This window comes from Panthera tigris, chromosome E1 (genome assembly GCF_018350195.1).
Source record: "Panthera tigris isolate Pti1 chromosome E1, P.tigris_Pti1_mat1.1, whole genome shotgun sequence".
NCBI classification, from domain to species: Eukaryota; Metazoa; Chordata; class Mammalia; order Carnivora; family Felidae; genus Panthera; species Panthera tigris.
The window spans coordinates 59,338,124-59,352,953 of NC_056673.1; the positions used below are offsets into that span (position 1 = coordinate 59,338,124).

General features: G+C 52.4%; 1 protein-coding gene across 1 annotated transcript in view; it reads left to right on the plus strand.

Moving 5' to 3' along the window:
* Positions 1–14,830, plus strand: part of RPTOR (regulatory associated protein of MTOR complex 1) — a 331,489-nt gene that overhangs the window by 209,878 nt on the left and 106,781 nt on the right. Inside the window, exons 8-9 of the mRNA XM_042965566.1 lie at positions 13,415–13,515; positions 14,078–14,222. Of these exons, the coding sequence (XP_042821500.1) occupies positions 13,415–13,515; positions 14,078–14,222 (246 nt within the window). The remainder of the gene's footprint in view (positions 1–13,414; positions 13,516–14,077; positions 14,223–14,830) is intronic.

The following is a 14,830-nucleotide window of genomic DNA, read 5'->3' on the forward strand; positions in this document are numbered from 1 at the left end:
CCCGTCGCTCTCGTGACACCCCTCGTGCCGCCCACGGCGAATTCCACCCCTGCCCCCGCTCCCAACACCACCAGTCCTTCTGTCCCTGTGGATTCGTCTCTTCCGGACATTTGCTCGGAATGGAATCCTACAACGTGGTCTTTTGGGTCCGGCGGGGTTTTTTTTCCTTGTTTTCCCCGCTTAGCACGTTTCCAAAGTTCATTCGCGTTGTGGGGTGCTTCCGTGCTGCTCTCTTCATTGCTGAGTAGCCCCCCCCCCCATTACTGGCCTGTCCGTCTGCGTCCCCGTCGTCATTCACTGGCCGCGGGGAACGGGCTTGCTGCGAGCGCCCGGTGCCGGCCTTCGTGTGCACATGCGTGTTGGTCGGGGCGCACGGTGCCTTCGTGTTTAACTTCTGAGAGATTGCCACGCCGTCTCCCGGAGCGGCTGTACCACCTGCCTCCCCATCAGCACGCGACTGTCCCCGCCGCGTTCGTCGCCATTGGCCCGCGACCGTCGCCATTGTCGTGGGCGTGACGTGGTGGTTGTGACAGGGGTCTCACTGGGGGCTCGTCACGGCGAGCATCGTCTCCTGTGCCCACTGGCCACTGTGTGCCTCCCCAGTGTCGTGTCAGAGCCTTTCCCCTGTGCTTTCTCTGGGTCTTTGTCTTCTCGTCGCACGTAGGCCTCACGTGTAAGCTCTTCTCAGATACAGGAAGTGCAAATATTCTCTCTGAGGCCACCTTTAAGTTCCAAACATGAACATGTGGCACGTTCGTAAAATTACCTTGTTTTTTTATATTAATCTTAGGAGTTCAGTTTATTGGGGCAGTTCCAACATCTTGGATTTAATTTACTTTAAAACTTCTGGGGTTTTTTGTGATAAATGTATAGGAGCAGCTATATTTCCTGGGCACTTGCTGTGTTCCAGGGTCTGTGCTAACTTGTCATGTGTTAATTCATTCCACTTTTCTGTCTCGCCGTAGAGGTAGGCGGCATAGAGCAGGTGACAGAGTCTCAGGGAGGTCAAGTGACCTGCCGGCAGTCACACAGCTACAAGTGGCAGAGCCTGAGGAATACACCCAGGTCTGTCCCTCGTCTCTGGACTGCGCATAATGTTGAAGAATTGCGTAATGTCCCACAGGTTCATGCGCAGGTGTTTCAGAGGCAGGAAAGGTTCGTTTTGGTTAGGGACATATCAGGAAAGGTCTTATTAAGGAGGTGGCATGAGTTGTATGTGTCAAGGTTTCTGGTCTCCGAGGGCAGATTAGACATGGTCAAAATGAAATGAGGGGGTGTCTGTCGTGTGGAAGAAGTGACCGGTCAGCTCGGCCGGGGCACAGGTTCCTGGAAGGGGGAGGGGAAGGGGGAGGGGGAGGAGCTGGAACACCTCTGCCAGGAAACCTGAGAGGAAAACGGCCTAGAAGTTCCAAGAACAACAAACACAACTGGATCGTGTTTTGGAGACTTTTATTTGTTTAACAAACAGAAAGAGACAGAATTTAAAAAAAAAAAAAAATTTTTTTTTTTTTTTACATTTATTTATTTTGAGAGAGACAGAGACAGCTTGAGCCGGGGAGGGACAGAGAGAGACAGGGAGAGAGAGAGAGGGAGAGAGGGAGAGAGGGAGAATCCCAAGCAGGCTCCACGCTGCCGGCTGCAGAGCCCGATGTGGGGCTTGAACCCACAAACTGTGAGACCACGACCTGAGCCGAAACCAAGAGCCAGACGCTCAACTGACCGAGCCACCCGGTAGTCCTTCCGAGCACCAGCTTGGAGTGACCTTGGCGTTTCGGTCCCCACGTGGACTGGGAAGGTTCTGGCCAGCTAAGGACCCACCAGGGGAGGCTGGTAGCAATCTCTGTTAAACAGCAGATGTGTTACATGCTGAGGAGGCAAAGCCCACCCCTCCACCCCACACCCATCGCCTCTCTTTCCCCTTCTGTAGACCTGTAGACCAGATTTTTACAAAGAAGCTCACTGGTGAGGATGCCTCAGCATGTTCCAGAAGAGACATCTGGAGAGACCGAGCCAGAAAGTAGCTGAGTGCCTCAAGGGGAGAGTGCCCCCCAGGATCCATCTGGATCAGGGGCATGCGTTCCCTGGATTTCGTTTGGGTCAGGAGGGAAGTGCTCCCTGGGATTCATTAGGATCAGGGAGGAAGGGTTCCCCAGGATTCATCTGGCTCAGAGGCAAGTGTTCCTTAGGATTTGTCTGGATCAGGAGGGAATTTGTGTGAATTCTGTCCCCTGAATTCTGTCAGTTTAGAAGCCGCCTTTCCTGGGGCACTCGGGTGGCTCAGTCAGCTAAGCGTCCTACTCTTGATTTCGGGTCAGGTCATGAAGTCACAGTTACGGGTTCAAGCCCCGCATCAGATCAGGCTCTGCACTGACAGCATGGAGCCTGCTTGGGATTCTCTCCCCTCCCCCACCCCTGCTCTCTGCCCCTTCCCTTGCTTGTACTCATACTTTCTCTCTCTCAAAATAAATAAAGAAAACCTTAATTTTAAAAGAAAAAAAAAAAGGCTGCTTTTCCCGAGCACAACAGGCTTCTTAGCAGCTTCCCAGAGAACTCAGCTTAGACACTGGTCCCGCGTCTGTAGCTCTCAGGAAAGAGTTCCTCTGAAGATCAGTCTTGGCAGTGGGAAGTCCAAAGAAAATCAGCTTTTCCAGAAAAGCTTCAAAAATAAACTTAGGCTCAGGTTTATTTCTTACGGGTTCTGGAATCCGCACTGCTTAATAAAAAGCAATCTGTTTTCATTGTGTGAGATAAACATGTTGAATAAGCAAATGGGAACCTGCTTTTTTCCTCTCTTTGATCCCATGTCTCCCTTTGATTTTTGTCTGCAGCCTCCAGAGGGACGCGTCCCAGTACTTGGTGCTGTTGTTGGCTGCTCCAGGGATGGGCGGTAGTTTATCATTCTGTAATAAATTCAGTGAAAGGTAGATCATCTCCAGTGTTGTATTAACTCCTGCTCAGCACTGAGCCATGGAAACCATCACTCCTTTTCCTCTGGAATCTGCAAATACATTTTTCATCAATGCCAGTTGCTTCCCAAGTAAAGATTAGCAGTTTTCTAATCTGTGGGAGCTGTTAAGTGCAGAACGAAAGGGGGCCGAGGGTAGCAGCACTGCGCGCATAAACGATCTGATTTAGAGACTCAGTACAGAGTTTGAAAAATCATTAGAAAACAAGCTGCCTGTGTGGGTTAAAAAAAAAAAAAAAAAATCAGCCAGCTATTTAGACGTAGAATCGTGTGGTTTTCTAATCTCTGACGTCCCTCGAGAGCTGTGTTGACCATCAACATTTTTGATACCCCTGAGCCAATGCCCTCCTGGAGAAATTAACAAGAGCTTCATGAAGTCCGTGTTTTTTAAAACCGCGGGTCATGGTTTATTAGTGGTTAAACCAGTCTGGTGGGCCACAGCCTCTGTTAAAAAAAGAAATGGAGAGAAAGTAGCAGTGTTTTCCTAGTGACACGAGTGTTCTTTGCTTGTATTGAGCGTGTACACTTACCCGAGGTTGTCTGTGAGCGCACGTGGCGTCACCGCGCACAACACATTTCTTACTGGGGGTCGTGCGTGCAAGTCTGGAAGTCTGTCGTGTTCACTGGAGACTTGACATAGTGGTCTCTACTTGTCCAGCTTTTGGGTTGTCCTTAGGGCTACCGAGGTCGTCCCTTTCTGTCTGTAGTCCCACACCCTTGCTCTGCCATTCCCTGACACTGTTAGGGTTCCCTATAACCTGCTGCGTTCCTAGAGAAGTTGCTGATACATGCATCTCAACTCCCTCCTCTCCTTCAAAAACTAGTTTTGACAATTCATGGCCACTTTACTCTAAATTAAAAGCCTGTTCCCCCTTTTGACCGCATGCTTTGCCCTTCAGAACTGCAGAAGGACAAATTAGCCATAACTGACTCCCCCTTCCTGGTGGAATGAATGGAAACTTTTATCGTTGAAAAATGTCTCTCCATCTCCAATAATGCCTTTGCCATAAAGTCCACTTTGCGGGACAGTTGATTCATGTTTGCAAGAGTCTATGTTTTTCATCCGTATCTATATTTTAAAAAATTTTTTTTAACGTTTTATTTATTTTTGAGATAGAGACAGAGCATGAACAGGGGAGGGTCAGAGAGAGGGAGACACAGAATCTGAAACAGGCTCCAGGCTCCGGGCTGTCAGCACAGAGCCCGACGCGGGGCTCGAACTCACAGACCGTGAGATCATGACCTGAGCCGAAGTCAGACGCTCAACCGACCGAGCCACCCAGGCGCCCCTCATCCGTATCTATATTTAAGCAGGTATCCTAATATATGTGTTTCTGAATGTTTATATATATTTATTTAAGGTGTGTATTCCCCCCCCCCACTTTTTTAGGACATAGCTGACTTTTGTTTTTAAATCCAGTCTGAAAATCATTGACTTCAATTGAAGTATCTAGTCTTTTTATAGCTAGTGTAATAATTGACATGTTTGAATTGAAATCTGTTCATTTTGTTTTCCTCCATTTTTTTTTTTTTTTTTTTTTTGAGAGAGAGTGTGTGCATGAGTGCAGGCAGGGGGAGGGCAGAGAGAGAGGGAGAGAATCCCAAGCAGGCTTCACGCTGCCAGCTGCAGAACCCAACGTGGGGCTCAGTCTCACAACCCTAAGATCGCGACCTGAACCGAAATCAAGAGTCAGATGCTCAACCAGCTGAGCTACCCACACGCTCTTTTCCATGCCTTCTTTTTCTGTCTTCCTTTCTCCTCCTCTGTTGTCCTCTTTTGGATTGATCTAGCAATTTTACTACTCCTTTCTCCCTTTCTATCACCTTATTGACTGTATGTTCTCTTCCTTTCCAGAGCAGTGGCCTCGGTGTGTTTTCTGTAAGGGGCCAAATAATACACACGTCAGGCTTCGCAAGACACAAAATCTCTGTCTTGTATTCTTAGTGTCAACTTTAAATCGTAAAGAACGTTATCAGTTCATGGGCCAGAGCAAAACAAAAACAAAAGCAAAAAAAAACAGGCTACTGGCTGCATTTGGCCCTCAGGCCATAGCCTTGGGGGACCCCAGCTTATTAAAGTTGAACTTTGATTAGTACTTTTACCACTTCCCAGACAACACAAGGACATGAGAGCACATTAACTCCACTTACACGGGCACAGGTATCGTCACATATTTTCTCTGTACGTTCTTATCTCCATAAGTATCTCCATACTAATATTCAGTAGTTAATGCTCAGCTGTGCTTACACCTTCCGTTGGTCTCCACTCCTTCCTGCGTCTCAGAGCATCGTTCTGAGATCACTTCTCTTTCCCGAAAGAGCTCCCTTTACAGCAGGTTTGCCGGTGAAAAATTCTGTTCTTATTGTTTGAAAATGCCCTAGTTTTCCCCTTCATTTGATTTTTCACTTTAAAATCATCATTGTTGAACGGCAGCTTACATTCAATAAGGTGAACTCACTTTGTACAGTTTGATGCGTTTTGGCAGGTTTATACGCCTGTGCAACCCCCTTCACTCAAAACATCGCCCAGAATTTCCCTTGTACCTTGTTCCGGTGAATCCCCACCCCACTCCCAAACCCAGGCAAACACTGATCGGCTTTGTCGTGTCGTTCCTTAGGTTTGTCTTTCCTAGAGCGTCGTGTAAATAGAAAATTGTAACGTATTCTTTTGTGCCTGGCCTCTTCCTCTCAGTGTGGGGCCCTTGAGATTTACCCGTGCCGAGCAAGTCAGCAGTTCACTCCCTTCTTGTTGCGAGTAGTACTCCACTGCGCGTATCACGGTCTCGATCGTTCTCCTGTTGATGGAAATCTGGGTTTCTCCGCGTTGGTGGCAGTGAGCACACCTGCCAGAGATACTCACGTACTAGTGTGCGCGTCACTATGTGTTCGCTTCCCCGGGACAAGGGCAGAAGGGTAGAATGGCTGGTCGTCTGGCAGGTGTACATTTGGCCTGAATCCGAAACTTGTCAGCCGTTTTCCACAGTGATCTCGTTCCCACCAGTAACGTGTGAGTGTGCCAGCCGCTCGTTCAGAACGACACTTGGCTGCGAACCAACCTCGTCTCTCAATTTTAGCTGTTCTGCTGGATGTGTGGCACTGGGTCCTCGTGATTTTAATCTGCATTTGCCTAATGAAGCCGAACACGCGCTGTGGCCGTTAATTTATATTGTTTAATAAAACATATGTTTATGTCTCCCATTTTTTAATTGTGTTGTTTATCTTCAAGAGCCCTTTATATGTGTTAGATGAGTCGTCGTCAGGTTTCTGTCTTTGGTCCATCTGACTTGGGTTTCCATTTTCACAACAGTCTTCTGAGACCAGAAACATTTCATTTTGATGAAATCTGATTTAATAGTTTTTTTCTTTTACGATTTATACTTTCTATGTCGCGCCTAACAAAACTGTGCCTGGCCCAGGGTTGTGACGATTTTCTCCTATCTTTTTTCTAAAACTTTTACAGTTTTAACTTTAAAAAAACAAAACAAAACAGGCTTTGTTTTTTTGCTTTTTCGTAATCTCCACTCCCGGCATGGGGCTCAAACTGAAAATCCTGAGATCAAGAATTGCACGCTCCACCAACTGAGCCAGCCAGGAGCCCCTATGGTTTTAACTTTCATGTCTAAGTTTGTGGTCCATTTCAAGTTAATTTTTGCACGTGGTGAGCAGTGAGAGTCAAGGGTCATTTTTTTCCACATGGATTTCCGGTTCTAGATGTTTCAGCACCGTTGTAGAAAGGCTGTCTTTTCCCCATTGAAAAAATGCCTTTGACAAAAAGCATCTGATGTAATTGTGGAATTCTTTTGCCCTGTCCTGTTACATTGATATTTATGCCAGTGCCATGATTCTTGTAGCTTCATTGTAAACCTGTTCCTTTCCTAAATGGTTTTGCTGTTCTAACTCCTTGCATTTCCATGTAAATTTTAGAAACAGCTCATCGGTTTCCAGCCAGCCTGCTGAGACTGTTACTGTGATTGCACCGAATGTGCACATCAATTCAAGAAATACTGTCTGCACTACCCTGAGGCTTCTGATCCATGAACATAGTATACCTCCCCATTTGTTTAAGCCTTTTAAAATTGACTTCACAATGCCGCGTAGTTTGTTGTTGTTTCTTTCTTTTTTATTTTCATCCCATGAATTCGGCAGATGGCATCAAACATCTCTGGTTGTGATAAATACAGTACAGAGTGAAGTTCTCTTTTGAGTAGCCTGGTCATAGTCATTCAAGGGGCTTCTCTGAGGGTGTGTTTTACAAGCAGATACATCTTACAATGAAGAAGTCAGAGACAGATGCTTGGAGGTCACTGTGTAGGGGCCAGTGGGGACCCCTCGTCTTCCTTTTTTCCTTTTTTTTCTTTACACTATCATTTCCATGAAGGCGTTTAAAGTAGATGAAGGAAAGGTGTATCTTGCTATATTTTAGTTGAATATGAAATGATATAAAGTCATTAAATAATGCGGTTTTCAAATACCTCCCTTTTCAGGAAGACTTGCTATGGCCTTCCTCTTACTAAAGAAAAAAAAGGTTTGGTTTTTCCTTATTATACAGTAGTATGTTTTCAGCATAGATATATTATTAAATACAGAGAAGCAGAGAGAACTTGAGTCATTTATAACCCTCACCATACCAAGATAGTCACTGTTACTACCCTGGTGCACGCCTGCCCTTCCAGACTTACTTTCTAGGTGTTTCTGTGGGTGTTTTTAACAAAAACGGAGCATCCCTTTATGTAGTGTTATTTCGGCGTCTTTAAAATTACTTGATCTTGTGCTTAAAGACAGGAATGTGTAACTTGCGGTCCCTCCACGACGGGATTGAGAAGGATTTGTGTTATCTGCGTATCACCAGACTGTTTTCAGTGAGTTTGCTTCGTTTTCTTGGAAACTGTAGTTGTTTGCTCAACATTTTACTTAACACAGGGCTTGTGATCCCTCAGGAGGATCATTCCTTCTCTCGTCAGATACGCATGGGGCACCTGGTACAGATCAGCCGTCTGTGCTCAGCGCTGGGTGAGGACAGGCTGGGCTGCAGCCCCCGTGTCCAGCAGAGGCATCTGTGGGGTGGCGGCAGCAACCAGTGGGCCTCGGGGGAGCCCCAGGACGGGAGGGGCCCCTGGGATGTCCTCCGTGAGCAGACAGGCTTAAGGACTGCGTGAGGGTGGTCTGCACAGGTTTGGGGGCACGTGGACTCTTTGAAAACGGCAAGTTCCATGTAGCTGGACCGGGGCCTATTTAGTGAAGGAGAAAGCTTGAGAGAAACAGAAAGCAGCCTGAGAAGAGTAAATATACAAGCGAGACACAGAATCTCCCCCACGCCCCACGCTGTTTGGTTGTGGGGTGCAGACACTACAACAGGGGACACAGTCTATGGGGAGAGGCGGGGGGAGGGGCGGGGAAGGAGGCCGGCCGTGTGCCCCCCGGGTGGGGTCTCCGCCGGGCCCGCACTGAGCGGTAGGGCACAGGTCACCCCGTGGAGGTGCCGAGGACCGGGGAAGAGCGGGCCCTGTACCCCTGCCGCGCTCAGCCCTCAGCTGGGAGACCCCATCCTGACAGCCCAGACGGGCCCTGGGTGCCGGGTGCCGCCCTCCTCCCTGCCCAGCAGCCAGGCTTCCTCGCGTCTGCGAGGGCTTCTCTGAGCCGCCGCTGTGGGCGCGGTCCTTTTACAAAGGGAGAGGTAACGTGAGTCACAGTCCAGTCTTGGGCCATCGGGGTCATGCTGGCACTCCGCCAGCAGCCGTCAGGTGATTGATTTGTATCGAGGGAAGGGAATTTATCATCTGCTTGTAAGGAGCACGCACTGAGCAGTGGGGAATAGATGAAGAGGGGAGTCACTAGCAAAGGACAGAAACGGGAGGGCAGCCACAGAGGGGCTCAGCCGAGGCCGTCGGGACAGGGGCGTCGCCATGGACAGTGACGGTGGAGCTCTGCTTGTAAAGATGGAACCGGGACCTGGTGCCCAGAGGACAGGGAGGCCGTTTGGGGGGGGGGGGGGGCGGGGGCAGGCTGAGCAGGTGAACCGAGGCAGAAAGAGCTCCGTGTTTTTTCAGACTGCGAGGTAATGGACCTGCCCGGCAGGGTGGGGGGAGAAGGGACTGGGAGCTAGTTCAAAGTTCAGTGTGTCAAGGGGCGCCTGGGTGGCTCGGTCGGTTAAGCGGCCGACTTCGGCTCAGGTCATGATCTCACGGCCCGTGAGTTCGAGCCCCGCGTCGGGCTCTGTGCTGACCGCTCAGAGCCCGGAGCCTGTTTCAGATTCTGTGTCTCCCCCTCTCTCTCTGCCCCTCCCCTGTTCATGCTCTGTCTCTCTCTGTCTCAAAAATAAATAAACGTTAAAAAAATTAAAAAAAAAAAAAAGTTCAGTGTGTCAAGGTGGCGATCATGGGTGGTTCTGAAGCCAAGTGGGAACGTTCCACCCGACTGCACAGGGCCGTGCTCTTGCCCTCGCTTGCCCATGGCCTCATAGAGGCCATCTGTCTGTGCCTCTGAGGTTTTGACCTTTGGTGAAAGCATCTTCGTGGGCCCCGACATGGGGACACAACACAGGGAGAGACAGTGGTAGTCGTGGAGGTGAGCCGTGAAGACAGGTGAGCAAAGGTTAGGGAAGGAGGCAGACGGACACACACAGACCAGGACAGAGTGCCCCGCCCGATTGGTGGTCTCGTGGGGCGTGAACTTCTATGTTATTTTGTTTTCCTCTGGACAACAGAAGGAGCCTTCCGGTGTTCGGCACAGGCCACTGGGAGTGGAGGCCAAGGGACAGGGAAGGACAGGGGCGGGGAGGTGTCACAGTGCACGCCGGGAGCCCACCTCCTCAGCAGGACTGCATGGACTTGTACGCTGTCCTCGTCATCGGGGCAGCCGGGGCAGCATAGGAACACGGCCCACACCGTCTCTACCAGGTCCGGGGTCTGGGTGGGCCAGAAGATGGCGCCTAGGATGGGGCCGTGTCAGAGGCTAAGTGGCGTGTTCCCCATGCGGGGACCGTTGTACTGATTACATAGACGGCAGAGGGTAGCAGACAGGTGTCAGTGAGGGAGAGTGTGGTCCAGGAGGGAAGACCCTCTCATTCCTCATAAGAATGGGGGTGTGGATCCTGACGAGCAGCTACTGTATTACCAGGGCTGGGGCTGGAGGTCGCCAGTGATGGCCTGGGTATTGAGGTCAAGGATCTGAAAGCTGTAGGTGATCCCAGATATTGGGGGAGATCAGGGTATCTGGTGACAGCAGTGGCGGTAACGAAGGGTTTGGGGCGGTGGCCCGCACTCTTCAGGGCCATCACTGTGGCCGTCTGCTGTGTCTTCCTCTCAAGTGCTGCCCGTCTGACTCTAGACTCTGGTTTGCACGTAAGGTTAGCCTCAGTGGCTCCAAGCGGAGACACAGATGCCAGAAGTTACCCAGATACAGCCCAGCTGGGACTCGAATCTGGGCTTTCTCTTCTCCCAATTCAATGATCTGTTCCTAAACTGCAGCTTTTTATGCTTTTCTCACAGAAGTTAGCCTTGATTAACACTGTGGATTTAAATTTTGAAAGAACTATGTTGATTGTCAATGAAACCCTTTGGGGGTTCGGAGGAGCTCTGTAATGAAGTGCGGTCTTGGGTTTGACCTTCCGTGCTGCTCCGTCCCTTCCGTGGCCCCGTGTGAGCCATCTGGGGTCCAGGTGGCCTCCAGCATACGCTGGGTTCTGACATTCTGTAGGATCTGATACAGAAAGGAAAACAGAAACAAAACGTTTCTGAAGTGATTTAGTTTTTTTTAAGTTTGTTAGTTTTTGAGAGAGAGAGAGGGTGGGAGACAGAGGATCCAAACTGAGCTCTGGGCTGACAGCAGCAAGCCCGACGCGGGGCTCGAACTCGGGAACCATGAGATCACGACCCGAGCTGAAGCTGGATGCCCAGCCGACTGAGCCACCAGGCCCCCTGAAGTGACCCGACAAGTGGGGGAAGTTGGTTCGTTCCACTCTGCCCTCCCCAGTACCCATCCCAGCCTGCCGTGTGCAGAGGCATCGGGGACCGATGGGCAGGTGGGTCAATTTGAATGATGCGTGGGTCTGTCTCTGTAGGTCGGCAGGCAGCTTCGTCTCTGGCTTCACGATGAGCTTAGTGAACAGGACCCATGGAGTTTCCAGACGGTAGCAGGAGGCTGCTTTTGCATTTATCTGCTGGAGATTGTCACAAGATGAGGATTTTTTTAAGCCCCCAAATACACACTGACCGTAGCCTGACAAGGGTTAGCCTCTGTCATCCCAGCGGCCTAGCCACGCACCCACCACGGCGGAAATCTCAGCAGCTCCGTGCTCCTGGGTTGTGGTGTCCCTTTACCCAGGGGATCGGACCTCTGTGCTGCCTCGCCTGATTCAAGACGGCCTGGCTGGTGTCCCTGACGCGCTGGGTCCAGGTTTGCAAACAGACCTTGGTCAGACTCTTCCAAGAGTGCCTTCCTGTCGCCCGGCAGCCGCCCCTCCCCCAGCACGGCCACCAGGGGCTTTGGCGGGGGGTGGGGAGACGAAGGAACCGGGGCTTGGTTTGCTCCCCATCGCTCTAGCGGGGTACGCCCCGTGCAGCAGATGCCGACTGCGCGCCCACGTGAGATGACAGCGGCATCCTCACGGTCCTGCCTCGAGGCCGTGTCTTCTGGCCCCGCCCGCGGCGCGTCCTGGGTGGTGATGGCTGCACAGAATCTGTCTCCCTCACTCGGTGTTAGAAAGCGTGCGGTTTCCCAAATCGTTGAAATATTCCTAAGCGGCGGTCTGAGGGCTGGAAGTAATTCCAGGGGGTTGTTCCCTAACCGACTCGTTCCTCCTGTTGTGGTGACGTGCCTCGGTTCTGACTTTTCGCCCCTGTACGTACGCCGCGTGTCGTGTGTCCCCATTCCTCGTGTCCAGTTTAGGGTTGCTTTCTGGAAGCAGACTCGCGACGTGAAGGATGCACGCGTCCCCCGCCTTCTCAGGTCTGTCCTTTCCCGACGGGCGGTGCCAGCTCCACCCCCAGGGCGGCCCGTGCCGGCTGGTGCGTGCCTGATTCCTGCCGTCCAGGTCGGGTGTTTTCTTCCCGTCCTTCAAAGGGGGTTAAGGCAGGCAACACGCCCCTCGGCCACCTTGCTGGAAGGCCTGTGCGCATGACCCAGCCTGGCCTCCGACGGACGCACCTGTGGGGTTTTAGTCTCGTGAAGGCAACTGCACCCGAGACGACGTATGAATCCAAAAATCTGAAGTCTCGGCCCGAATAGGCTTGTTGTGGACGTTAAACAGTGGATGTTTGTGTGGTGAAGAACCAGGCCTTGCACAAGGAGAGGGCCGGTGCCATTTCAGACAGGAACATCACTGCTTGGGGCGGGTGCCAGCCACACCTAGTCCTCTCAGCAGGGGCGGGGAGGGGGGAGGCACCCCCTCCGTCCCCAGAGGGCAACCACGTGATTTGGGCCGGGGTTTGAGTGTGGTGTCCGTCCACCTGGAGGCTGAGGTCAAGCTCATGGGCCGCGGTTGGCCAAGCAGTGCTCCCAGGTGGACACCAAGGCCCCAGGGCCCCCCGGTTGGCAGAGCTCTGTGCACGTTGTCACACGTGGATGCCAGGAGGCGACACGGAGGCCCCGCGTTTGGTACTTTTCCTGGACTCTGCCCCCGCCGTCCCTCGACTGACTTGAGTCTCTGTATTTCTTTCTAATAAACGGAACCGCAAATGTGACAGCGTTCACTGACTTGCGCGACTCCTCCTGGTGAGTTCTCCAAACTGAGTGGTTCGGGGACCCTTGGAACTTGCGGCTGGCGTCAGACGTGTCGGAGGTGAGGGCCCTCTTGGGGACGTGCCCTCTCACCTTGCAGTTTGGAGAACTCTGAGTGTGTTCAAAGAGAGCGAACCCGTGGCAAGACATTCAAGGTCGCTACCTCCTCAAGTGCCCGTTCCTTGCACACTTCAGCCGCGGCGTGTCTGCGGGTCCTAGACAGCGGGGTGCTAGGCCAGCACCTGGCCCCAGAGCAGGCACCCAGATATGTGATGGGCGAACGGAAGGGAAGCTGACCTCAGAAGACGGGCTTTCTCCCCCAGCTCTCGGGTCGAAAGTGCACTTCCACGGCCTGGAGCCACGGGGCTCCGGGGCGCAGGGAGGTGCAGAAAGGAAGAACGAGGCACGGGCTCCCCTGTAGCAGATGCCCGGGCTGCCCTGTGGGGGCAGGAGATCGGCCATGGAAACCACGAGACTGGTGTGTGTAGCCGCTGGGTCGGGCCCACGCATCGGGGGACCCCAAGGGGCTGCTTTGTGTAGCCGTGGAGGGGAGGACGGTGAAGACGGAGGCCGGAGTGCGCCGGTCTCCACGTCACGGGCGGGGCCGGCCTCCCCCGCCTCTGCCTGCGGTGTTGCGTCTCCCCCCTTCTCCCCACATCTCCTCCCCGCGCCCCTCTTCAGGAGCCAGGACTCTCTGGGTAGTCACTAATGAAAGCACCCCGTGTCTCCTAGGATCCCCGGCCGGCTGAATGACCGGAGGACCCCTCTGGGAGAGCTGAACTGGATCTTCACAGCCATCACGGACACCATCGCCTGGAACGTGCTGCCTCGGGGTGAGGCGGCGTGGGGCAGGGCAGGGAGGCGGCCGGGCCGGGCCGCGTGGGGCCGGGGAGGGCAGCCGCCTGGTGGGAGACACTGGGCCACGGAATAAGGGAAGCGAGCCGGAAGCAGCGAGATCTTGTCGGGGAGGAAAGCTGGGGGGGGGGGGGGGGGGCAGCAAGAGCCTCTGGGGGTCTCCGTGAGCCACAGCGCATCAGGCGCCAAGACCGGTGGCAGACAGCGAGCCCCACATGAGCGCTCGCTCCGACGTTACCGTGTTATCTTCTAGGCAGACTCAGGGCCCACCTTTCTTCATAAAAATTGGCACGGCCCGTATTTCTTAAAACCAGAAATGTTCTGATAAGACTTGTCTGCGTTTTTTCTGTACTGACTCTCTAGGGTTTGGTGTTTGCATCTGTGTGAGTATATCTGTGTGTGCATTTTGCCAACAGGAAACGTGCGTATGAGTCCCAGCTTGCTTGTAAAAAATTCCGATAGAAGTAAATCTGTGTCTTTGGCTTTAAATGCTGGACGTGAGTCGCCAAAGGTACCTTTGTATGTTTTGTCTGCCCCCAGATCTCTTCCAAAAACTCTTCAGACAGGACCTGTTGGTGGCGAGTCTGTTTCGCAATTTTCTACTGGCAGAAAGGATCATGAGGTCCTACAACTGCACTCCCGTCAGCAGCCCACGCCTGCCCCCCACCTACATGCACGCGATGTGGTAAGTGTCCCCGGCCGACAGTGCCAGACAGTGTGACGTTCTCTCAGTGGCTTGCTTTCTATTTCTGCTGTGGGACAAGTTTAATGGAATTACGTGAGACAAAATAGCAAGACTTGCCACCAAGCTCGGAGACCCAGGCGGTGCTAACAGCTGGCAAAGTCCTGCCTAAAGCTCCCCGCGCATAGGACACGTGGGTCCCCTCAGAGTTCAGAGGTGCAGGCGCCTTGGGGTGTCTGTCACGACTGAGCGGGACCAGCGGCTCCAGGGGCCTTACGATCGGCCACCCGGGGCAGGACAGGCCCACACACAGGCTTCTGACCCCGCAGAGACCGGTATCGAGAAAAGAAAATGCCAGCTGGGCTTAGGAAGTGTGTCCCACACTGTTCCATCGGATTAAAGCTGTTGGATTCGTGACCAATTAATTGTATGGTTACTTCACACAAGCACACGCACGTGTGTGTGTCCAGACACACATACACAGTCGCACACACACGTACGTGCTCACACCGCACACGAGTGAGATCCTTATGACTCCGGCTTATAGTTTCCCCCCAAATCGGACGGTTGCTACTTACGCTGCCAGTAACAGGAGTAACAACGGTACTCGT